Here is a 27981-nt window from a genome sequence, read left to right on the forward strand (position 1 = left end):
AAACAGGAAGTCACTGTGTGGACATTGTAATGCAGCGTATGCAAACAGCAGTTATATAGCTGTTGCCCTTTCACACTGCTAACCACGTCAACACAAACGGTCCTTAAATTTCATTTCACAAACGTCGACTGAAACAGGCACTTTTTTTTTTTTTTAGCAAAGAACATGGTAGATACCAGATACTAGATATGTTTAAGTGCAGTTAACAAAGTGTACCTTGCTCTGGTGATGTATGAGCTGAATCGTCAGCTGAGGGATTCATTGAAGAGTTAGAAGCCCAATGCTCTCCTGTAGAAGACGACACACAGAAACCAAAAATGTCCAACTAAAAACAGTAGTACCTCTGTTTATTTCACATGTTAAAAATATAACACAAATATTTTTAATTTTCTTAAAAAATACCCAGAGTTCTCCCTATTCTCTCTAAATAACAAGATATGCTAATGCATGCTTTTATTACGAGTCGTTTAGGTGTTCTTAACCTTTTTGACCTTGGGGCCCAACTTTTCCACTACAGAGGGGCCCAGGGCCCACTCAAATACTAACACTGAATTAGCAATCTTACTCTTGATTTTAATTGTGTTCAATAATTATATCCACCAGTCACTAATCTACCCCAGGGCAGCTGCAGGCCTCGAATTTTAACTTTTTAAGGTTAAGGCAAGTGTTGTATACTGTATATAAATACGATATATATATATATATATATATATATATATATATATATATATATATATATATATATATATATATATATATATATATATATATATATATATATATATATATATATATATATATATATATATATATATATATATATACACAGTATATACAACAGTTTTTTTTATTCATGACTAATATCAACTTGTCAGCTTTTTGTCACTACATGATGCCTTTATCGCTATTTTTACATTTTGATAGAGGGAGGTATTTTTTTAAATTATTAGGTTTTTAAGTTATGTACATGCATAGGTACATTTAGATGCTGTATCAGGACAGATCCATTAAGAGTTTGAGAAGAAATATGTCGTATAGGAATTATCCATACACAATAAAACATTAACAAAATGATGTGTCACATGAAGGTTTTTGAACACCTTTGTGACATGAAAAAACACAAGAAATGTAAAAAAACATGGTGTATACTTTTTGATATTAATACAATATCAATATCAATATCATATTGTTCTTTTTCAACAACGCCTCCTAATAGTTCAGTGCAACAGTTTGGCCAACAAAAATAAAGAGGAGTGACACCTCTCACATCGAATACACAATCTTCATGTTCAATTTGATGAGATGACAAAACATTTTAGCTAGTATTGATGTTATTTGAACACTGATACAGTTTGCAGCTAAATAAAGGACGGATGAGCATCCCAGCAAACAAACTAAAGACTTTAGAAACAAGTTGTGACAACGTTCACGACACATCGCCTGCTGCATGTTTCCTCACGTCATTAACTCTCAGTCACAGCAGCTGATGAACGCTGCATTGACAAAATTAAAGCAACATCAAATAGTTTTCTCCTTTGCTGTGTAATTTTAGTGTGGGGACAAGTGTCTCCAATATTGTCCACACCTGTCTCCATCTAAACACAGCAGTGCGCTCTTAAACGCACAGCGGGAAGCAAGAGAAAATGACGTTAAACCAAACGCTTGGCTTTGTTTACTCTGAGGGGAAATCTCTGGAGCAATGTCCGTCTAGCTTGTCCGGCCATGATTATCAAGCCAAACGACGCTAGTGCGCATGCGCCTGACTTTGTGTTGCCTAAAATGCATTAATTAATGACGGGTTTCCGGTAATTAAAAAATGTAACTGTATTAGTCACCGTTTTATCGCATATCATCATTATACCGTTTATTGTTACATCCCTCATCCATTAACAAGTAAAAAGTCGAGGGCGGTCACAGCATTTTCTTTCCGTCGATGCTGGTACATTTTTTTAGGGTATTACGGCAAATGACGAGGGCGGTCGCGGCTTTTGCCGCGGTTGCCATGGTTAAATTCGAACCTTGCAGGCTACAAATGTAGTTTACCACCACAAGGGTGTGAATGTGGAGTGAACGAATGATGGGTTCTCACTTCTCTGTGCGCGCTCTGAGTGTCTAGTGCAGGGGTCCCCAAACTACGGCCCGTGGGCCGGATCCGGCCCCCCAGCATCCAAAATCCGGCCCACGGGAAGTCCCAAATTTAAAAAAAAGTGTTTTAATTTTTAAAAATTATTATTATTTTTTTAAATTTATTTAATCTTTCCTTTCTAATCCATTTTATACCGCTTGTTACTCTCGGTGTCTCCTAGCCGTTCAGGCAAATCATATTGTCTAAAGATGAATTTTCCCATGGATAACATGACAATGTTAAATGTTGATGAACATCAATTAATTGATGTTAAATGACAAAACGGATGAACTCGCTGGAATATAAAGACAATGTATACACTGTAAAAAAAAATTCTGCAAAAAAAACGTCATCTACTGGCAGCTACGGCTGCCAAAAACCATAAAATCAAAGTAAAACATTGTAAACCAAATAATGATCAAAAACATTATAATTACAGAAATTTTCATGAAACGTTTTACGGAAAAATGTCGTAATATTACATGAATTTGAAAGTAATTTGAGAAAACAGAAAATGCTATGTATAATTAAATTGGTATTTTTCTGTAAAAAAAAAAAAAGAAATATACATAGTTTGTCATTACTGGCATATTACTTAAAATAACAGGCGTATTGTTTATTTACAGATAATGTCTTCAATTCTACAGTTTTATCAACTATTAAAAAAAATAAAATAAATTACAGTAGAAATTTAGAGTAAATTAACCATAAAAATAGGATTTTTTTACAGTATATATATATATATATATATATATATATATATATATATATATATATATATATATATATATATATATATATATATATACACAGCCCGGCCCCGGGCCAAATTTTTTTTAACCCAATGCGGCCCCCGAGTCAAAAAGTTTGGGGACCCCTGGTCTAGTGTATAGAAACATAATTTTTTTAGCGGTCCAACAATGGGCCTTATGGTTAAAGGTCTTTATCAGACCTTTTGGAACGGGTTATAATCAAACACAGAAGTACCCTTGTAAACGCACTATATGGTTGGAGAGCCAAGATGATTGGCATGCTTGTTGTGAGATGGATAAAAAAACACATTCTAACTTACTTCTGGTATTAGAGGAGCAAGAGATAGGGTCACTGGTGGAGCGGACAATACGTGCCAGCTTGCGGCACCTCCTGGCTGCACGGAGCACCCGAGGTCTCTCTGAGGGTGAAGATCCGCTTTGAGATGAGGTAGACGGTGGCTGTGGAGCAGAGGACGGAGACCATACACTGAAACACAGCCGGGGGCCTCGTAGCCTGCTGGGAGGGGAGGGAGAAGGAGAGGGAGCCAAGGGACTGATGGCTGAAGTTCCACCAGAAGAGGCCACGGAAGTCGGGGAGCAAGGCTGGGGAGGCGGAGGTGTGGCGACAGCAAGCGGGAGCTTCCGGCTCATCAATCGCGCTTTGATAAGAGAATGTGGTGACACTTTCGGTGGCTCCTCCGGAAAATGTTTGGCGGATGCAAGCTCGTCGCAAAGGTGCATGGCAGGCCTGAGTTCCTCACAAGCGCGAGAGTGATCCGCAGAATCCTCCTGGTCCAGATTGCTGTAGTTTTCCGAGGACCAGTCCGGAGAGCGTTCAAGAGACTCCTGGGTGTGTGAGGACTCACTGAACCCGGTGTCACTGGGGCGGGCATCCGTGTTTGATAAGCCATAGTGGCATCGTGTGCGCGTGCAAAGCTCCAGGCTGGTGCAGCTTCCATCGGTGAGCGCATTGTGGGGTGTGCTATAGGGAGAGGAGTCTGAGCCTTGCACCTCCAGTGAGCACAAGTCCTCCGAGGAGCCGGTGTGGTCCTGATCAGCAACTTCTGACACCATCAGGGATGCGCTGTCCACTGAGGCTGGAGATGTGAAATCAAGACATTACTGGTATGCACACAGAAAAAATGCAATGTTCACTGGGTGCAGACAAAAGGTTTACCCTGAGTACTAAGTCCTGCCGTTGTGTTTCTGTCACATGGACTGGATTCCGTTGCCTGTTGTTCGATGCTGGTGGTGACCTGTTAGGATAAACCCATTAGTCAACCCCAGAGAGTGCAATTGCATCATTAGTTCCATTTTTTTCATGCTGTGCTGCCGTTGTAATAGCAGCTGTGGTCTTCAGTGCCACTACTGGCCAATAGGGGGCACTGTAAGACCAGATCATGTCAATCATTTTGTGTCATTCAAAGGACTTGGGAGCACTGCTCATGCATTTGGTTTGAAAATGACGCAACTCCTTTAGCAAGCCAATATGCTTCAAATAATTAACACGAGAGGCTAACAGATGTGTGTTATTCTGTCAAAGTATTAATTATTGCAGTTTTGAGTGATCATTCAACAAGTACCCACAAAAACTAATTGCTGGCAAATGAAATGATGAATTATGGGATGATAAGGGAAATCAGTTGTCAACAATATTATACAAACAAATGTGATTATTTTTGGGGTTTTTACATGTGGCTGTGGACAATGAATTGGTATGTATAGACCAGGGGTCTCCAACCTTTTTCCTATGAGAGCTATTTTTTCAAATTGAAAATGTCAGAGAGATACTCATTTAGGTAATATTTATAAAATATGTTGCTATCCACAACTCATATTTTGTGTTAAAATGAAAAAAAAATAAAAAAGTTGGTAAAAGTGTATACTAGAATTTAGTTCATAAATCAAGGCTTTCATTTGTATAGGAGATGGTTGTAGCCGTAAACCAGGGGTGTCAAACGTACGGCCCCAAGGGCCGGATCAGGCCCGAGGACAGGTTTTATCCGGCCCGCGGGATCAGTTTGCTAAGTATAAAAATGTACCTGAAATTTTTGAATGAAAGAAACAGCTGTTCTAAATGTGTCCACTGGATGTCACAATAGCACTTATTTGTATCTTTGTAGATGATGCTACATATGTACAAAATAAACCACATTATATTAGTACATCAGTCGAGGAAAATGATCAAACTACATAAATAACATACTATAATTTGATTTTGATATAATTTTTTAATCTTGATAGATTGAAAATTAACACCAATGAGTTGACTGATGAATATTATCACATAATTTATTCAGAAAATATAAGTAACGACAAATAAATTATATATACTATTAACCACAACAGTTAATTGTAAAAAAAAAAACCCAACAACATTATGATTTGTACATTTCAGAATGTGCTTGCTCTTTTTTTAAACAAAGAAAACAATCTGAAGTTGTCTTTATTTTTAAGTTATCGTGCCGTGATTTTACCAGTGCGGCCCACTTGGGAGTAGATTTTTCTCCATGTGGCCCCCGATATAAAAGTTTGACACCCCTACCGTAAACCAAGAAGTTGGTCAACTTTGACATTCAATTTAAACCCGAAGATTGCAAGAAAAACATGAAAAAAAACCCGCCCATTTTCGGCCACCATTTTTTAAAAATATTTTTTTAACCTACGTGACGATTATGATGAATCCTTCATCTAAATGCAAAGATATAAACATCCCATCAGTCGGCATCAGAGTGAGAGCAGACATTGTACAGTAAGTGATTATTCTGTATTATTATGCTCTAAGTTTGTATTTCTTGCTCAGCACTTTGCAATACTGCAATGCTTAGTGTTTCACTAAAGCTGGATCTGTTTATCACTTCTACAACTTGTAGATTATGCTCCTTATATTCATGCTAAAAAATATAAGGTTCTGGATCGTCATTTGTCCCACAGTAATCGTTTTTGGCGCTCATGAAGTCTGCCGTGAGATGTAGTGTTGTTATTGTTGAAAGAAAAAGCGAACAATGTCATTAGTCTGTGAGATTAATATGCCGCCGTATGCCTAAAATGATAAAAATATGTAACTATTACATGCTATTATTATCATGGCTGTTTACTTTCCATATATACTTACAGCGGGTATATAAAAAGTTGATGGACGTTTTTGGATGATGTTTGCTTCATAGGAGGAATAGAGCGACTTCCATTAGCTCCGTTGTTAGCTAACTTTTGTTGGCATTGATTTACGAGTTAGAATGCATAAAAAAAGAAAAACATGTGTGCTGGTCTCACATAAGGATTGTGAATGTTATGCAAAATTCCCCAAAAAGTTCAGTTCCCCTTTAATGTACCTGACAGCTTGGATTGGTCTAATCCACCTGAATGTGTAGTAAGCAGCAGGATATAATATAATACAATGTCTTTTAAAGAATATGTATCTCAGAAAGCATTTATATTTGGTGCTTTAGCAAAAAACAAACATTAAAGTTAAGCCCCCTTATGTAAAATCTGTCCTCACCTGGCTTGCAGGGGTCTGCCCTACCACAGACTCATACGGTGGGGGCAGGTCAGTCGGGTACAGCGTCCCAGGGCTGTTAATTGGCACCCCATAAATAGCACTGAAGGGAGAATGAGGAAAGTCCAGGTGGAGGCCTCTGTAAAGGATATGATATCAATATTTTTAAACAAGCAATTAACAATCATTATATATGAGTCCATGTACATCATCATATATTTTTAATGACTTAATTCCCCTCTACAATGGCAGAACATGAAACACTTTCCACTAATTCTCATGGTATGATGATGTCATGGCACATTCTTGGTTCTGCACATGTACAGTACAGTGCATCCGGAAAGTATTCCCAGTGATTCACATTTTGTTATTTTACAGCCTTATTTCAAAATGGAATAAATTCATTTGTCCATCCATCCATCCATCTTCTTCCGCTTATCCAAGGTCGGGTCCCGGAGGCAGCAGGCTAAGCAGGGAAGCCCAGACTTCCCTCTCCCCAGCCACTTCGTCCAGCTCCTCCCGGGGGTTCCTGAGGCGTTCCCAGGCCAGCCGGGAGACAGCCTCCTTAACGTGTCCTGGGTCTTCCCTGTGGCCTTCTACCGGTCGGACGTTCCCCAAAGGCCTTCCCAGGGGTATCCTGACCAGATGCCAGAACCACCTCATCTGGCTCCTCTCAAAGTGGAGGTGCAATGGCTTACTTTGAGCTCCTTTTGAATGACAGAGCTTCTCCCCCTACCTTTTAGAGAGAGCCCCGCCACCCGACAAAGGAAACTCATTTTGGCCGCTTGTACCCATGATCTTGTCCTTTCGGGCATAACCCAAAGCTCATGACCATAGGTGAGGTTAGAAATGTAAATCAACCGGTAAATTGAGAGCTTTGCCTTCCAGCAAAACCACAACAGATCGATACAGTGTCCGCATTACTAAAGACGCTGCACCGATCCAAGATTTCCTCCCCGACCCGAAGATGGAAGATGGAAAACAGGAACCAGGAACCAGGAGACAGGAGACAGGCAACCGTCTACAGCAGTGGTCCCCAACCTTTTTGTAACTGCGGACCGGTCAACGTTTTTTTTTTTTTGTCATAAAAAAATACAATCATGCGTGCTTACGGACTGTATCCCTGCAGACTGTATTGATCTATATTAATATATAATGTAGGAACCAGAAATATTAATAACAGAAAGAAACAACCCTTTTGTGTGAATGAGTGTAAATGGGGGAGGGAGGTTTTTTGGGTTGGTGCGCTAATTGTATGTGTATCTTGTGTTTTTTATGTTGATTTAATTAAAAAAAATAAAATAAAAAAATAAAATATTTTTTTTTTTATTTTTTTATTTCTTGTGCGGCCCGGTACCAATCGATCCACGGACCGGTGGTTGGGGACCACTGGTCTGCAGGATACAATCATCAAGCCCTCACTGGAGGGCGTGGCAGGCATAAATAGTAGCCTGATTGGCAATTGCAACCAGGTGTAAATAAAGTAAATAAATCAATGTGATTATCTTGTGTGATGACTGTATTATGATGATAGTATATATATGATAGTATATATCTGTATCATGAATCAATTTAAGTGGACCCCGACTTAAACAAGTTGAAAAACTTATTCGGGGGTTACCATTTAGTGGTCAATTGTACGGAATATGTACTTCACTGTGCAACCTACTAATAAAAGTCTCAATCAATCAGTCAATCAATCAATCAATCAATCAATCAATCAATCAATCAATCAATCAATCAATCAATCAATCAATCAACACACCTGACGCTGATGAGTCTCCTGCCTTCATAAGCCAGTGTGTCCTGCGTTGCAGTGCCAGAATGTAGCTACTTGTACATGTACAGTAAGCCTCTCACGTCTCTCGCTTCTTTGCTCATGTGCTTCCTCGCGCTTTGTGTTTCCCCTCCGTCGTGCTCACTGTGTCTTATCCTGTGTCGTCATCCAGAAACCCTTCATCGTCCCCTGGTTTTGAGCTGTGTGTCTCATCTCCCTGGATCCCCTCTGGACTCTCTGCTGCCTTCCTGGATCTCGACCTCACGCCTGCCTTTGGACCACGACGCCCATGACCTCCTGCCTGTCCCTGGACCTCCGAGCCAGCCTTGCCCTTTCTGGATTTCTGCACCGATCTCAACAAGCACCTTCAACACCAACTGGTAACACTCCTCATATACTTGCTACACATTGTCACGCCGTATACATTTGGTTTAATCACACACTTCACATATATTTGTATATTTCAATAAACCCGTCCCTGCCTCCGTGCCGTCTCCTTCTCCCACTGTACCGTCACAACACTGTCACAACCCGTTAAGGTTATCAATACAGTTTTTTTTTTAAATCAGGAGGCTACATTACTTGCAAGACATGGCATGCACAATATTTGTTGCAGGTTTGTTGAGTCTCTATTCATTTAGCACTGATAACTATTTATTTATTTATTTTATCCAGTCTGTTTTTACCGATGGGTGTTGTTATGGTACAACTAATTGGTACCCATTTCCTGTAAATGGAGAAAAAATATGTCAACAAACTATCCCTTTTGTCTCCAGCCAAAGTCACAAGCAATGGCTAGTTATGTTTTTCCTTATGTCGACACCCGCTTATGTTGACAAAAACGGGTTCCCCTGTACATATATTATTTCTCCATCACTAAGGTGAATGGAAAAACGTGTACGTAACATGCAGCTTTTGCCCAGGATGAAAGTTGTAAATGACAATTAAGAGTATCGAGAGGAAACCCACACATAAAACGAGGAAGATCATGCACACTTCACTCAGAGAGGCCCGAGTTAATAGTAATAATAATAATATTTTTTTAAAAATTCAATAATACATTGTTTGGGAACAGTTTGCATGCAATAAAAAGACTGTGATACTGATAAGAAGTATTTGCTTCTCACCTCAGTCCATCCATTGAGGGTGTGCAGGTGTACTCAGGGGGGTAGTAAGGTGGTGGGGGAATGGGAGGAATAAACTCATCAAAGTCCAGTGTTTGGTGGATGATGGTTCCATGGGGAGTCACACAGTCAGCATTCAGAGCTCGTGTTCGGTGTGGCATAAACTGAAACACATCATTAAAAGAGACACGTTGTCATTGCCAAATCTCTTGTTTATTATTTCAAACCTGAAAGTGCCTGCAGCGTCTCCCTGCGTTCTTACCGTTTCTTCTGCGCCTTTGCTCTTGGTTCAGTGATCAAGCTGCAAGAACATTTCACACATTTTCCCTCTGAGGGGCTGCTATAACAGTAATTCTCAAACTGTGGTAGAAGTACACAAGCTCTATCTAGTGGTACCCCAAACAATCACTTAATTAAATGTTCAAATAGTGTTACTGTTCAAACTGTATGTAATGTTACAGTGGCCAAAAATATACTTGTTAAATAAACAATTACCTTTTGATGAATATTAGGCCTACTATGCTACTGTATTTTGATGTGGATCACTGTGGTGGTAATTGGAGAGCCAAGCTTTTTCTGAGTTGGTACTTGGTGAAAAATGTTTAAGAACCACTGTGCTATGTCTTAACAGTGGATATCAAATCAGACTTTTATAAGTGAGTCTACTCACAATCTTTTTTGATTATTTGTAGGACTGTCATAATGTTTTCCCATGAATAAAGTCAATTTTCCTTTTAATAAATCAATCAATAATAATACACCTTGATTTACAACCACTTCAAAAAAAAATTCAAAATCTTTTTAAGACGTTTGGAGTCAATATTATGGAACTAAATTAGGGCCAAAAGTTTTACACTTGAATAAATAAACTCTAAAACTGAAATATTAAGTTTCGTGTTGAATTTTGAAAAAAAAACAAAAAACATAAACAACATAAGTGTATTCAAAATAAATAAAGAAACATTTTCCCAGGTAGAATACAATTCTGATTCACTCTGGTAACTATTTTGAACAAATTATTTATTTTTAGTTTTCACTTTCATAAACATAAGATTCTCGCGCATATGTTTTTTCAGATTCAAATGTTATTTTTTTTTAAGTCAAAATGTTTCTTTCAGGTTCCCATCTTTCGTTTTCAGATTCAAATCTCTTTTTTTCAGATTCAGACTTTTATTTACAGTTACGTGACAGCGTGGCTCATGAACAACAAGGTTAGTGGGCATCGTCCCCAAGTTTATTTTTTCAATTACAAAACTTTTGGCACTAATTTAGCGCCATACAATATGTTATGACAGTCTAAATTGCCTCATGTCATAAAAAACAGTTAATTAGATTTTTTAGTATAACTTTAACATATACTGGTAAACTAATATTTTGCAAAATATGTTAAATACTGTGCTAAAGCAATTTGCCTTCAAGTGAGCAACTCTACTGAATGAGTAATACAGGTACATCCAAAAACAAATTGGAATATCATAAAACATTTTTTACACATGACTCATGACTCCTACACATATGCTTTGTTCAGATCTAGTTTGTTTTGGGTTTATTTTGGTGACCTATATTTATTTTGACCAATGGTGTTGGTATGAAGGGGAAGTATATCAATGCAGAAGAGACAGGACTTAGGGCCTGATCTACTAAAAGTTTGCATGGATTTAAACAAATGCAAATTTGGTAGCACACGCAAAGTTGATCTACTAAGCTTGTGCGCGTAGGATTGTGTTTATTAAATGAGCAAAATAGCGATCGTAATGCATTTAGCGTGTTTGTCTTTGTGTATATGCAGAATATATGATAACTAAAATTTGCAAATCAGGTAGGAATTGCGTGTGAATGTCCTTATGTGCGCAAGCCGCCAAACCTCCGATACACGTGAGTGAAACTGAAATGCTTGAATGTCCAGGGTGAGTGGAGTGTGTGGATGTTGGAACGATTCGAATCGGTTGAGAAATTTATGGAGAGGTTTGTATATTGCTCATACATTTTCAATGGAGGGAAATTCCTGGAAATTCCGAGTAATCAGGAATTTTCGGAACCGGGAAACATGCTAGCTTGGAAGTCCAGGGTGAGTGTAAAGTGTGGGTGTTGAAACGATTCAAGTCAGATGGGAAATGTGGGATATGCAGTTCATTGTATATTTCCCATTCATTGTCAATGGGGAGAAAATTAACGGAAAATCTGGAAACCCTGGCATTTTGGTAAAAGTAAAACATGTTTTGTGTTCGATATATCGGAAGGTTAGTGTGAGTGGAAGGTTGTAAAGTCAGGTTCGGGTTAAAAAGGACAGATTTTTTTAAAATTTTGGGCATTGTAGAATTATGAATACGTCCATTCATTTCAGTGGAATTTCCTGGAAATTTCGGAATAACCGGGAATTTTTGAAAATAATTGTCCTAAATTATATGAATGGGTTGATGTTAGAATTTTTGGAATCCGTTGAAAAATGTTGACGTAGTAACAGTTTGAATTGAGAATTTGTATTTCGTAGTTCTTGAAATTCTGGGAAAACCAAACATTTGTATAAAAAACCCCAAAAACTAGTAGATTTTGTTGTCTCAACTAAGATGGATGTTTTGATGGTGGAATGGTCAAAAACGGTTGAAAAATGCGAACTGTAAAAACTTTAGAACAACGGCTTTGGAAAACTGGGAATTCTGAGAATTCCTGGAATTTTTTTTAACCTTGGAAAATGGGGAGTTGTGCAAGTTGGAAAAACGGCCCATTCTTTTTCAGTGGGCAAAATGTCTCGAAAAACCGGAAATTCTGGGTAATGTAGGATATTTTAGATACATTTTTTTTCCGTGACCTCATGTTTACGGTCGAGCCGAACATTTTGATACTGGAACGGTTCTGATTGGATGAAAACTGTGGGCTGTGGATTCCGGAAAAAATTTACGTAATAATAATGATAATAATAACAATAATAGTAATAATAATAATAATTATAATTATTATAATTATTATTATAGATTATTTATTGGTGTAGAATAACATGTGTGAATACTTGGGCATTTACACAATTATCAGAATGGCCACAATGCTGAGAGAAGGAGATGACAAAACTTCTTGCAACATGCATATTCTTGAAATGGATAATTCCAGGCGCCTCTCAAAGTACACTTTCGGCGTGCTAAAAAACAAGTTGTGTTGTCGAGATTGCGCTTCTATATGGCCCAGAAAATATAGTACAAATTATATTTGTGTGCTGGATTATCCACAACATAACAAAACACAACGGGTTGGAGCATATGATGCAAGGTCATGACTGTGTCGATGGTGACAGACAGTTGTACACGCACAATCCTTATTTACCAACAAAACTCACTCAACATTTGCACTCAACGGTTCCCCAGTGTTCTCAATGAAAGCAGGTGTAAACTAGGTGGTATCGGTTTTTACAACACAGTCATTTCGCGAGAACTGACAAATGAACATACTTTTCAGCAGCCTGACATTTCTGCTTGGAATATCCTTTTTGTAATTGATCTTATGTAATATTCTAACGTTCTGAGTCACTGAAGTTTGGGCTTTATCTTGTCTGTAATACATAACTTTATTATTTATGGAATGAAATGGTGTACAAATTGAGAGCAGGGAGTAATACAAATGTGTTAGTAATTGCTATGACATGGAAAAGGGTAGGATTAAGTAATTGGAAATAGTGATGCATCATGTTGTAACTTTAAGCATGTTCGAAATACAATTAAACCATAAGCCATAACCATTGAGATTGCTAAAATTTTTTAAATTAAGATTGTCAAAAATAACACGTTAACTCATGTGATTTAGCACAAAAATGATCGCCTTAATCATGCCTAAACACAGAGTAATCACACAATTTAGTTGGACTGCACAGTACATGCTCCTTTAGCTTAACTGCGGGTGGTTAAGTGAAAGGTGGCACAGGTTGTTATATTGTCAGTGATCAGGTCAATGCATATCTTGGTGCAAATATGAGTGAGGTCAATCCAATTTCAGTTCAGAATGGGACTTTAGATAAAACTGTTACGTGCATTCTGATAATACAATTGCATTTGTGTCCAAACATTGGGCTCTTTTTTAAAAGTTAATACAAATTATGCAAGCCAGTAATAACTTGTGAACAATTATGATGAATCCAAATTCAAAAGTGTGATTAATCTGATTTTTAAAAAGTGATTGGCCACTCATCCAAATGATCAGAATCAGGTGTCCTGATCACTTGGCCCGGCCAAAAGTGTATAAAATCAAGCACTTAGGCATGGAGACTGTTTCTACAATCATTTGTGAAAGAATGGGCCGCACTCAAGAGCTCAGTGATTTCCAGCGTGGAACTGTCATAGGATGCCACCTGTGCAACAAATCCAGTCGTGAAATTTCCTCGATCCTAAATTTTCCAAAGTCAACTGTTGGCTTTATTATAAGAAAATGGAAGAGTTTGGGAACAACAGCAACTCAGACACGAAGTGGTAGGCCACGTAAACTGACAGAGAGGGGTCAGCTGATGCTGAAGCGCTTAGTGCAAAGAGGTCGCCGACTTTCTGCACAGTCAGTTGCTACAGAGTGCCAAACTTCATGTGACTTTCCAATTAGCCCACATACAGTACGCAGAGAGCTTCATGGAATGGGTTTCCATGGCCGAGCAGCCGCATCTAAGCCATACATCACCAAGTCCAATGCAAAGTGAATCACGCTTTTCCATCTGGCAATCTGATGGACCAGTCTGGGTTTGGAGGTTGCCAGGAGAACGCTACATTTCGGACTACATTGTGCCGAGTGTGAAATTTGGTGGAGGAGGAATTATGGTGTGGGGTTGTTTTTCAGGAGTTGGGCTTGACCCCTTAGTTCCAGTGAAAGGAACTTTGAATGCTCCAGGATACCAAAAACATTTTGGACAATTCCATGCTCCCGACTTTGTGGGAACAGTTTGGAGCGGGCCCCTTCATATGTGAGTCAAGGCAGGCGGCCAAATACTTTTGACAATATAGTGATCTTCTAACATAAAAATGTAAATCTATGTTTAATAAAATGAGCGACAAAAAATATTAAACTTTTTCATGATATTCAATCAGAAACCTGATATTTAGGCTTATTTCAACGAGCACACAAAAAGAATAGTATTAATAGGTAATACATGTACAGTGTAAGACATTGCTGCACCTTTTTATCCGTGCAGTGGAATGATATAACTATTTTTGGTGTGAACAACAAAGGGAGCGTGGCCATGTTAATTTCCCTCCTGGCGTGCGGAATTAAGCAGCTAATAGTTTCATTGCTCCAAATAAAATGACAAAAACGGTTCACACTGAGATTAATGCACTTTTGTGGAACAAATGCAGAGTGTTTAAGCTTCTTTTTTTTTAATACCGGGGGAGGCCACAGAGAAGACAACGGAGTCCTGTGGCAACTGAACTGTCCTTGACTGACTTTTGCAGAAACGGAAAACAATAATATCTTCACAGGCTTGGGACAGAGTTTATGAAGCACATTGTACAATTCATTTCCAAGTTGATAGGGATCTTCAGACTCTTTACTTATTCCCCCACTGAAAGAAAACCAAAAAAAGAAGTACCCATTTATTATTGTCCACACTCACCATCTGCAGCACATCGGTGGAGACAATTTGCATGCAGCACATGGCTGTGGCGAGGGCACAAACTATGGTGGAGATGACGTTGAGAGCACACACGCTGAACAGCAGCTCCTGTGAGAGAGGGGACGTAGAAGAAAAACTATTTGACAATCAGGGAGAAAACTAACACAAATAACAGGCAATAATTGTGGAGGTCGAAAAAGCTGTGCAAAATGTGCAAAAAAAACATGGACAATACAAGCTGTGTCGGGTCAGATTAAACCACACACACACACACACGCACACACACACACACACACACACACACACACACACACACACACACACACACACACACACACACACACACACACACACACACACACACACACACACACACACACACACACACACACACACACACACACACACACACACACACACACATCTTTAATAACTGTACTATATGAATTAATTTCCTGGTGGACAGCCCAGAAAAAGAAACAGCACTTGCATGGAAATTAGCTCTTGGAATAGCACCGAGGACAGACATTTTAATAGCATTTCAAAAACCGTGAAAGGACTGCATATTAGGTAGGGGTGGGAATCTTTGGGCACCTCACGATTCGATTATGAGTTAGGGGATACGATTGGATTATAAATCAAATATTGATGCATCTTTTATTCATGTATATGTATGTATGTATGTATGTATGTAAGGTTCCCTCTCTGGCTGCTGACGTACGCAGTGTTCTGAATATTACTTATAAAAAGTAATTAATCATAGTTACTCGATACTTAACCGAATAAGTAACTAACAAAATTACTCTTAAATAAATGTAATTAATTACCAGGGAAAGTAATTAATGAGTTATTAAAAAAAAAAAAAAAATTCAAATATCTGGCATATGCAGTTTAGAAATTTTATATGAGAGCAGATTGTGAGCGTGTGCCTTTAAAAGGCGGGGCTTGTTGCCGAGTGACGTCAGATAAGCATTTTACCTAAGCTGTGTTTGTTAGCTTAGCAGCGGATGTTTGCTAGCACTGAAGGCAGCTGTGTTGAATCCTCCCTCTGGTAAATAGAGACTGAATATGCTTCGATGGCCGTCATATCTTCTTGGCCAGAAACGGGGTATTTTTTGGATTGCAAGCTCGTCACTTCAACCATTGAAGTAATATCAATCAATCAATCAATGTTTATTTATATAGCCCTAAATCACAAGTGTCTCAAAGGGCTGTACAAGCCACAACGACATCCTCGGTACAGAGCCCACATACGGGCAAGGAAAACTCACCCCAGTGGGACGTCAATGTGAATGACTATGAGAAACCTTGGAGAGGACCGCATATGTGGGTAACCCCTCCCCTCTAGGGGAGACCGAAAGCAATGGATGTCGAGTGGGTCTGACATAATATTGTGAAAGTCCAACACATCAGCGAAAGTCCAGTCCATGGTGGGGCCAGCAGGAACCATCCCGAGCGGAGACGGGTCAGCAGCGTAGAGATGTCCCCATCCGATGAACAGGCTAGCGGTCCACCCCGGGTTGGGAGCAGAGTAGAAAAGAAAAGAAAGAAACGGCAGATCAACTGGTCTAAAAAGGGAGTCTATTTAAAAGCTAGATTATACAAATGAGTTTTAAGATGAGACTTAAATGCTTCTACTGAGGTAGCATCTCTAACTGTTACCGGGAGGGCATTCCATAGTATTGGAGCCCGAATAGAAAACGCTCTATAGCCCGCAGACTTTTTTTGGGCTCTGGGAATCACTAATAAGCCGGAGTTCTTTGAACGCAGATTTCTTGCCGGGACATATGGTACAATACAATCGGCAAGATAGGCAGGAGCTTGACCGTGTAGTATTTTATACGTAAGTAGTAAAACCTTAAAGTCGCATCTTAGGTGCACAGGAAGCCAGTGCAAGTGAGCCAGTATAGGCGTAATATGATCAAACTTTCTTGTTTTTGTCAAAAGTCTAGCAGCCGCATTTTGTACCATCTGTAATCTTTTAATGCTAGACATAGGGAGGCCCGAAAATAAAACATTACAGTAATCGAGACGAGATGTAACGAACGCATGGATAATGATCTCAGCATCGCTTGTGGACAAAATGGAACGAATTTTAGCGATATTACGGAGATGAAAGAAGGCCGTTTTAGTAACACTCTTAATGTGCGACTCAAACGAGAGAGTTGGGTCGAAGATAATACCCAGATTCTTTACCGAGTCGCCTTGTTTAATTGTTTGGTTGTCAAATGTTAAGGTGGTATTATTAAATAGATGTCGGTGTTGAGCAGGACCGATAATCAGCATTTCCGTTTTCTTAGCGTTGAGTTGCAAAAAGTTAGCGGACATCCATTGTTTAATTTCATTAAGACACGCCTCCAGCTGACTACAATCCGGCGTGTTGGTCAGCTTTAGGGGCATGTAGAGTTGGGTGTCATCAGCATAACAGTGAAAGCTAACACCGTATTTGCGTATGATGTCACCTAGCGGCAGCATGTAAATACTAAAGAGTGCAGGGCCAAGAACCGAACCCTGGGGAACTCCGCACGTTACCTTGACATAGTCCGAGGTCACATTGTTATGGGAGACACATTGCATCCTGTCAGTAAGATAAGAGTTAAACCAAGACAAGGCTAAGTCTGACATCCCAATACGCGTTTTGATACGCTCTAATAAAATATTATGATCAACAGTATCGGAAGCGGCGCTAAGATCAAGAAGCAGCAACATAGATGACGCATCAGAATCCATCGTTAGCAATAGATCATTAGTCATTTTTGCGAGGGCTGTCTCCGTAGAGTGATTTGCCCTGAAACCGGATTGAAAAGGTTCACAGAGATTGTTAGACGCTAAGTGTTCATTTAGCTGCTGTGCGACAATTTTTTCGAGGATTTTCGAGATAAACGGAAGGTGGGACACCGGCCGGTAGTTCACCAGGAGGTCAGGATCGAGGTTAGGTCTTTTGAGTAGAGGATGAATAACCGCTTTTTTGAATGCTAGGGGAACAGTACCAGAGGAAAGTGATAAGTTTATAATATTTAACACTGATGGACCTAATAAAACAAAAAGCTCCTTGATAAGGAATTGGGTCAAGTAAACATGTTGTTTGTTTTGTCCCATTTACACATTTTAACAATTCCTCCAATGTTATTTCATCAAAGAGAGAGAAACTATTTTGGAGGGCGGTATCCGTCGTATGTACAGTCGTATCTGTGTTAATAGAACCCAGTTGTAACTGAGATGCATTGTCTTTAAACTCTTTTCTAATAACTTCAATTTTCTTATTAAAGAAATTCATAAAGTCATCTGCTGAGTGGGTAGGAGCTACTGGGAGGAGTCCCTTGTTGGGTTAGCGATGCTACTATACTAAACAAAAATTTAGGATCATTTTTGTTGAGGTGGATGAGATTTGAGTAATATTTAGCTTTAGCTGAGGTAAGCATGTGTTTATAAGTTATTAAACTATCACTCCATGCTTGATGGAAAACCTCAAGTTTAGTCGCACGCCATTTGCGTTCCAGCTTTCTACATGATCATTTCTGGGCTTTAGTTTCTTCTGTAAACCATGGGGTACGCCTTTTAGGGGCCCTTTTTAGCTTTAGCGGTGCTACAATATCAATGATGTCGCGCAGGGCGTCGTTAAAGTTGTTAGTGAGGTTATCAATAGAGCCCACATAATTTGGGAATGGCGCCAATACCGAAGGCAGTAGGTCAGTAAGAGTCGTCGTTGTGGCAGCATTAATGTTGCGGCTGCTATAGTAGTTATTATTATTATTATTAGTTTGTTGACAATGAGTCAGAACTTCGAATTTTATAAGGTAATGATCGGACATTACTTTAGTGTACGGGAGTATCGTAACTTTGGAGATGGTGACACCCCTGACAAGCACTAGATCCATCGTATTACCGTTGCGATGCGTGGGTTCATTTATTATTTGTGTAAGACCACAGCTATCAATTATAGTCTGGAGCGCCACGCATGGAGGGTCCGATGGGGTATTCATATGGATGTTAAAGTCTCCCATTATGATTATATTGTCGGCGTGTGTCACTAGATCAGCAACGAACTCTGAAAATTCATTGATAAAGTCCGAATAGGGCCCTGGGGGGCGGTAGATGACAGCCAGGTGCAGAGGCAGCGGTGTGACAAACCTCACAGTAAGCACCTCAAACGAGTTATATTTATTATTTAGGTCTGAGGTAAGGCTAAAGTTTTTGTTGTATATTAGTGCAACACCCCCACCCCTTTTAATGGGACGGGCAATATGCGTTCCCGTATAGCCAGGAGGAGACGCCTCACCCAGCATATATATACATGTATGTATATATATATACATACATACATATATACATATAAATATATTTATATATATATAGTGTATATATATATATATATATATATATATATATATATATATATATATATATATATATATATATACATATATATATATATATATATATATATATATATATATATATATATATATATATATATATACACACAGTACAAGCACAGTGTATGTATGTATGCATATATACATATATATATATATATATATATATATATATATATATATATATATACACTGTGCTTGTACTGTGTGTATATCTATATATATATACATATATATATATATATACACTGTGCTTGTACTGTGTGTATATCTATATATATATACATATATATATATATATATATATATATCTATATATATATATATATATATATATATATATATATATATATATATATATATATATATATATATATATATATATATCTATATATATATATATATATATATATATATATATATATATATATATATATATATATATATATATATATATATATATATACATACACACAGTACAAGCACAGTGTACGCTTCAGTTGATGCTAAAAGCAGTAACGCACTTTCTCGCCGTCAAACAAATTCAAGAATAAGGCTTTTTTTCAGCTATCTGTTGAAATGCTAACTCTAAAAACAATGCTCACAATGAAGCCACATGAATCCCCTGTATATCATTAAAAAAAAGCACTATCGGAGCACTGGTAGAAGAATATTGCATGTCAGCTACCAAGAGATCATGACTACCAGCAGCAGGGGCACACCCACACTGAATAGCCGAAAGCCCAGGGGAGGAGAACTTGACTGCTTCTGGTTAGAGATAACTCAACACCGATGACTACTTCGGCTCTTAATAAAGGTTTATTGCCCCGATTCCCATGGCTTTTTAATGGGCTATGATCAAGATGATGAATGTGCTTGATCTTTCCTCTTTCCATAAGCATGCTTCATCCTGAGGAGTCTTTTATTTGGTTATCAATGTTTTATAATCAATCAGGGACCTCAAATAAATGGAAAGGATTGCCATTATCCAATAAAGTCCCAGTAGCCCATATTGTATGTCATTTCTGTGGACACTACAGTCAAGATAATCTACCAAGATCATGCACCTGCAGTCCAGTGAGACGAGTTATGTCCTGCATACTAAGATGTTTGTCACCTGGGGTAAGACAAAGCTGCTGCCATTCTTCACTTCCTCCGCAATTCATCTTTGAGTGCTATAACTTGAAACATTTCCACTGACTAAAGTACATTACACATGTGTTCCCATGTCGAAAATTAGTGTTCTTGAGAAATTCTGAAAGAAAGTTATGGTGTGCCTTTACAATGGAACACATTAAGTCGACATCTCTGATGAGCTGACTCACATCGACATAAGCGTTTGTCGACACAACCAAAAATGGCCCTTGCTTGCTCATTTACAGTACTTGTGTTTGGCCAGAATATAAGAATAATAGGAACCGAGGTTTGACAACCTGGTTGGGCTTCCCTGTCGTTTGCAGATGTAACACGCTTTCATGAAATATCACATTTCAAACTATGTCTGAAATGTACGTGCAAACTGGCAACTTTTCTTTTCTAAACTATTGCTACCTGTTTTTGTGTATTTGTGAACTGCATAAGTCCTAAACATTTGCAACTAAACCCTGGAGGCACGGCAGTGATATTTATTCAATCTTGCCCTCCTTTATACTTCCTCCAAACGAGCCGTTTGGAATTTGCCCCACTTGTGACATTTTTCCCCACTGGTGAAGTCAGCGGACATCTCCATTTATGGTTACGTTTTACCTGAAGAGCTTTGCGCGAGTCCGCCATTGAAGTCCAAGGGTCCCCAAACTTTTGGACTCGGGGCCATATCGGATTAAAACAATTTGGCAGCGGGCTGGGCTATCTATTTGTGTGTGTTTGTGTGTGTGTGTGTGTATATATATACACTACCGTTCAAAAGTTTGGGGTCACCCAAACAATTTTGTGGAATAGCCTTCATTTCTAAGAACAAGAATAGACTGTCGAGTTTCAGATGAAAGTTCTCTTTTTCTGGCCATTTTGAGCTTTTAATTGACCCCACAAATGTGATGCTCCAGAAACTCAATCTGCTCAAAGGAAGGTCAGTTTTGTAGCTTCTGTAACAAGCTAAACTGTTTTCAGATGTGTGAACATGATTGCACAAGGGTTTTCTAATCATCAATTAGCCTTCTGAGCCAATGAGCAAACACATTGTACCATTAGAACACTGGAGTGATAGTTGCTGGAAATGGGCCTCTATACACCTATGTCGATATTGCACCAAAAACCAGACATTTGCAGCTAGAATAGTCATTTACCACATTATCAATGTATAGAGTGTATTTCTTTAAAGTTAAGACTAGTTTAAAGTTATCTTCATTGAAAAGTACAGTGCTTTTCCTTAAAAAATAAGGACATTTCAATGTGACCCCAAACTTTTGAACGGTAGTGTATATATATATATACATATATATTAGATATTATTGGACAATATGGCAAAAGAATATATAATTATTAATTTTCATAACATCCGATCTCGATTAACATCAATAATTTTTTGTTGTTAAAGCGGATTGTCCTGTGCAGGATTATAGCGAGTACCGTCACATCCCTACTATTTACTACTGAAGTATCTTGTAACAGACATTTCAACCACGTTTGATTGAGGTAATATATGCTAACAGCTGAAATTTTATTAATATCTATGTTTGTGCTTAGTAGAGGTGCAGCTGTACAGGTAACCCCTGCTACAGTCCGTACCTGGTTTAAGGGCCAAGGTTTTGCTTCTTTTTCGGTACATTTTGTGGTGGTAAAGAGAACAACTTTTCTTCCTCTCAAAGTTTTTATGTTTTTTTTGCTTGTCGACACAAATATTCTGCAGTAAACAAAGTATAATCGGTGCACTCAATACTATAAGACTTTTATTTCAAGTTAACATTTACTTAACAACTCTTTCAAATGCTAAATTATTATTTGTTTTCTTTAGTTACTTGTATACAACAGTGCTTCTCACCAGTTCTTTGGCAAACGGAAAGAATGTGGAGTTTTTTTCCCCTCAAATATTTTAGTTTATTTTTAGTAAAAGTACATTAAAGTGCAGTTTGAATTTGAGGTACTGGAAAATAATGTGTACCAACACATACAACAATTTTAATGATCATTTCAGGAGCAAAATTATTATTTAAAATGATTAGAACAAAAACTGTCTGTGTTTATTCTGCCAGTCGAGACTATTACAATAGTTCAGTCACAAAGACGTTTTTTTTTGAGTGCCTGCAAGTCCCCTTTTAGGGCAGGATTACTGGTGAGCTGCTGCAGATAGTGAAACTAAAGTCTCTCACTAAAGCCGCTGCGCCTCCTCAATGTTGTGTTTCGACTTATTGTTAGTCAGACTCATATTTCTTTATTTTGTCCTTCTGGGCTGCACTTCCAGCTGTGAAAGGGAGAAGAGGCACGACGCTGATTGAACAATAATTATGTCGTGGGGAGTCCCACTTTTGCAACGGTGTATTGCAGGGGTGGGCAATTAATTTTTACCGGGGGCCGCATGAGCAACACGAGCACTGCTGGAGGGCCACACTGACAATATTTAAATTAAATTTTGCTTAAATTATTTTTGAAATTCCGTAAGATAAAAAATAATAATATTTTCATTTAACCTAACTTATTTTTATACAAAAGCAGATGGCTTTTGATGGTTTTATTTTTAACACTTTCTTACACAACACTTCCTGATGTGTAATACAATGCAAAAATTTCAATTTCTGTCACTTTATCCTGCCGCCTCTTTGTTGTGAACGTAGCACGCCTGTAAGGTGATTGGCGAAGAAGGAGGAAGCGTTGCTGTTGCGGAAATGAGGAGTGAGGATAGATGTGCGTGTGGAAAGAACGAGATAAGTTGAGCTGTGTTAGTATAGGTTGCTCAATAAAAGTTTAAAAAGAGCGTCAGACTTGGTGTGCACTTCTTCTGGACGCTACAATTGATGTCAGAAGTGGGATTAAATGCCTCCCAGTTCGCCTTGCCATCAAACCTGGGAGTCTTCATTGAGGGCGGAATTCCCCCATGGCAAGCAGCGTGCGCTGCACCTGTAGACACTGACTCTCTCCTTCCTTTCTCTCTCTCTCTCTCTCTCTCTCTCTCTCTCTCTCTCTCTCTCTCTCTCTCTCTCTCTCTCTCTTTCTCTCTGCGGCGAGCTCCTCACGTGGCACGTACCTCTCGATGATGTAGCAGGCTGAGCACACAATTAAGCAGCGTAGTATGCGCAAAGTTTTACTTCTGCCACCAATTGTAGCGTCTAGAAGAAGTGCACACCAAGTCTGACGCTCTTTTTAAACTTATATTGAGCAACCTATACTAACACAGCTCAACTTATCTCGTTCCTTTCACACTCACGTTTATCCTCACTCCTCATTTACGCAACTCAAGAAGACAACATCAACTTCAGCAGGTCGTTACACTAATTCTTTAAACACAGCAACATGTGTACCACAAATTAAGCACACGGCTTTACCTTTACTTGGCAGTCCATGTCTTGTTGAAAACACGCTATTCGTCATCACCTTTTCTTTTTTTAGCGTTTCGGGGATAACCGGGCGGACCGGGCATCACTTGTCGCTGTGCGCCTTCACTAACAGGACATACGCCCATAAATAACACTTTTCAAAATAAAAGCAGCACAGTTGTATTGCACTTACGACATATATGTTTTTTTTAATTTATTTTGTAATTTGTGATTGCCGCTGCGCGCACGAGCATACGTCCACACGGAAGTCATACAAATAACGCTTTTCAAAACAAAAGCAGCACCGTTGTATTGCACACTCGAAATAGATACTTTTTAAAATGTATTTTGTAATTTATGATTGGCCTCACGCGGGCCGGACAGGGACGTACAAAGGGCCGGATGCGGCCCGCGGGCCGCAGAATGCCCAGATCTGGTGTATTGGGAAGTTGTGCACACACGGACACTAACAAACACATTCATACAAACACACACACATTCACAGACACACAAGGATCATGGTCAATAAAGGTGGATTGTTCCCTGCAGGATAATAGTAAGCGTTGTTGCTTCCCTACTGTTTACTACTGTGGTAACTTCTAACAGACATTTCCGCCATGTTTGAGCGAGGTAAAAATGCTAAAAGCTGATCACCGTGATCAAACTCAAATTCATAGCGTTGATCAATCATATATATACGCGCGGGACCGGCAGGGGGGGAGGGGGGGGGGGGGGTCGTGGAATGCCAAAGTAGATTGTTGTTTTCGGACATTTCGTCAAAATCTGTCCCGAGCTTTTTGAGTTACGTTGCTAACAAACAGACAAAAAAACCCTGGTGGAAAACATAACCCCTTTGGCAGCAGTCTGAAAGTCTGCGTTAAGCAAAGCAAAGCGCACCACTTTCGTCTCGAGCGTTTCCGAGGCGACGCAGCCAGCCGTTCGTCTCAGTGCACGGTGAGAAATCGACCAAAAGAACTGTACATCGTGGGAAATAGGTGTTGTGAGAGTAGCGTATATGTGTGTGTGTGCTCCTTTAAGAATGGCAGTATGTGAGGTGAGTGAGTGAGTGAGTGAGTGGGCGAGTGAGGTGAGGGAGCGGTAGAAGTGTGTGTGAGGTGAGTGCTAGTAGCGTAGTGGATGTCAGGTTGGCTTTGTGGAAACATAAATAAATTGACAAGAGTTATAACGAATCGACGGCCTCGTCATTCCGACCCAAGAGCGGAACTGTAGGGACCCACTGCCGGGTAAAGTGGAGGGTGTTACGCCCGACAATACATCGGCGCTGGAAGGAACGTGTCCCCTATGCTCCTCGACCACGGTCTGGGAGCCGACAAGCAGGAAAGGTGTAACGTACGAGTAAACTGAAAAACTTCTTGAATAAAGCCTCAATCCATCCATCCATTTTCCACCGCTTGCCTCTCTCGATGTTGCACTCGGGCAGAAGGCAGCTTACACCCTGGACAAGTCACCACTTCATAAACCATCACCCAGGAAATGTATTTAAAGCCAGCGAAGCCAAACATCAGTTTGTGAGGTATTTACATTATCCATCCATCCATCCATTTTCTTACAAAAGTTAAATTGTTAGTTAACTTTTCTTAGAAAAGTCTAGCATTAAAAGATTACAGTTGGTCCAAAATGCGGCTGCTAGACTTTTGACAAGAACAAGACAGTTTGATCATATTATGCCTATACTGGCTCACCTGCACTGGCTTCCTGTGCACTTAAGATGTGACTTTAAGGTTTTACTATTTACGTATAAAATACTACACGGTCTAGCTCCAGCCTATCTTGCTGATTGTATTGTACCATATGTCCCGGCAAGAAATCTGCGTTCTAAGAACTCCGGCTTATTAGTGATTCCCAGAGCCCAAAAAAAGTCTGCGGGCTATAGAGCGTTTTCTATTCAGGCTCCAGTACTCTGGAATTATCCTGACTCTCGCCAGATTCTTGTAGTTCGCTGAGCTCCACACAAGGGTCTGGGTTCGAGGGCAATGCAAACTCCTTCAAGACAGCAAAAAATAATGAATCAATCAGGATCGCCTGGCGGGATTTCATAGATGTGACCTAGCGACGAAGCGACTGTTTGATTCAAACAACAATGGTGGCACGCAGCCAGGAGTCATGTGCTGACATTGATTCTGCTATTGCAACTGTTTTGTCGAATCAATCGAATATTAATTCTTTAAAAGATGAACAGAGAACGGTTTTGAAGGCATTCATTGACTTTTCGCTCTGTCGTTATCCAATATGTCGGCTGTTCCGTATTGGATTTCGCAGCGTCGCTCTCATCAGCGTCACGGGTTGATTTCGATTTGAGTGGTTGAAGTAGCACGCCATTCAAGATAACGGACAAGTGGTTTATCCAACCACATACGATGATTTTTTTTACAAGGCCTTCTGAAATAAATCTCCTATTGAGAAGTCCCAGATCCTTGTGTGGAGCTCAGCGAACTACAACCACACTTCCAAGGTTTCTCATTGTATCCCATTGGGTTGAGTTTTTTCTTGCCCTGATGTGGGATCTGAGCCGAGGATGTTGTTGTGGCTTGTGCAGCCCTTTGAGACACTTGTGATTAAGGGCTATATAAATAAACTTTGATTGATTGAAACAGCATTTTCCAAACTGTTATAAACGTGTCCACTATGGAGGACACTGCTTGTCAGAAAGTCAAAGTTGAAAGACACCCAACATTATTGTTTGTCACTTTAAAGACACTTGACAACATTTTTTTTTTTATATATATTTTCTTCAAACAATGGATGTTCCTGCAAAATTATTTGCACTTAAAGGCCTACTGAAACCCACTACTACCGACCACGCAGTCTGATAGTTTATATATCAATGATGAAATCTTAACATTGCAACACATGCCAATACGGCCGGGTTAACTTATAAAGTGCAATTTTAAATTTCCCGCTAAACTTCCGGTTGAAAACGTCTATGTATGATGACGTATGCGTGTGACGTCAATGGTTGAAACGGAAGTATTCTGACCCATTGGATCCAATACAAAAAGCTCTGTTTTCATCTCAAAATTCCACAGTATTCTGGACATCTGTGTTGGTGAATCTTTTGCAATTTGTTTAATGAACAATGAAGACTGCAAAGAAGAAAATTGTAGGTGGGATCGGTGTATTAGCTGCGGACTACAGCAACACAACCAGGAGGACTTTGAGATGGATAGCAGACGCGCTAGCCGCCGACCTCACCTTGACTTCCACCGTCTCCGGGCCGCCGACCGCATCTATGATCGTTGCTCTGTCGATCTTTGGAACGCAGGTGAGCACGGGTGTTGATGAGCAGATGAGGGCTGGCGTAGGTGGATAGCTAATGTTTTTAGCATAGCTCTGTTAGGTCCCGTTGCTAAGTTAGCTTCAATGGCGTCGTTAACAACAGCATTGTTAAGCTTTGCCAGCCTGGAAAGCATTAACCGTGTATTTACAGGTCCATGGTTTAATAGTATTGTTGATTTTCTGTCTATCCTTCCAGTCAGGGGTTTATTTCTTTTGTTTCTATCTGCATTTAAGCCCGATGTGCTAGCACGTTAGCTCCGTAGCTAAAGAGCTTCGCCGATGTATTGTCGTGGAGATAAAAGTCACTGTTAATGTCCATTTCGCCTTCTCAACTCTCATTTTCAAGAGGATATAGTATCCGAGGTGGTTTAAAATACAAATCTGTGATCCACAATAGAAAAAGGAGAAAGTGTGGAACCTAATGAACCCTTGTACCTAAGTTACGGTCAGAGCGAAAAAAGATACGTCCTGCACTGCACTCTAGTCCTTCACTCTCACGTTCCTCATCCACAAATCTTTCATCCTCGCTCAAATTAATGGGGTAATCGTCTCTTTCTCGGTCCGAATCGCTCTCGCTGCATTGAAAACAATGGGGAAATGTGAGGAGCCTTTAAACCTTTGACGTCACGCTACTTCCGGTACAGGCAAGGCTTTTTTTTATCAGCGACCAAAAGTTGCAAACTTTATCGTCGATGTTCTCTACTAAATCCTTTCAGCAAAAATATGGCAATATCATGAAATGATCAAGTATGACACATAGAATGGATCTGCTATACCCGTTTAAATAAAAAAAAAATAATTTCAGTAGGCCTTTAAAAATACATATTTGTAGTAATAAATAAGATTAGAACATTTTAGCTATGGCATTTTTAAGTTTTTTCTTTTTGGGACATATACCACAATAATATCCTACCATGGCCTTAATACCATGATAATATCGTACCATGAGATTTTGCTACCGTTATATCTCCACCATTCAACATTAGAGTA

At 39.3% G+C, this 27981-nt stretch overlaps 1 protein-coding gene across 2 annotated transcripts in view; it reads right to left on the reverse strand.

The window, feature by feature from the left end:
* The window catches only part of fam189a1 (family with sequence similarity 189 member A1), a 287604-nt gene that overhangs the window by 15766 nt on the left and 243857 nt on the right, over window positions 1-27981 (reverse strand). For both annotated transcript variants that reach the window (XM_062068824.1, XM_062068833.1), the window contains exons 5-10: window positions 14853-14960; window positions 9278-9438; window positions 6377-6512; window positions 4055-4133; window positions 3198-3974; window positions 217-288 (exon numbers count right to left, since the gene is read on the reverse strand). In XM_062068824.1, the coding sequence (XP_061924808.1) occupies window positions 217-288; window positions 3198-3974; window positions 4055-4133; window positions 6377-6512; window positions 9278-9438; window positions 14853-14960 (1333 nt within the window). The remainder of the gene's footprint in view (window positions 1-216; window positions 289-3197; window positions 3975-4054; window positions 4134-6376; window positions 6513-9277; window positions 9439-14852; window positions 14961-27981) is intronic.

This window comes from Entelurus aequoreus, linkage group LG02 (assembly GCF_033978785.1).
Source record: "Entelurus aequoreus isolate RoL-2023_Sb linkage group LG02, RoL_Eaeq_v1.1, whole genome shotgun sequence".
NCBI lineage: Eukaryota > Metazoa > Chordata > Actinopteri > Syngnathiformes > Syngnathidae > Entelurus > Entelurus aequoreus.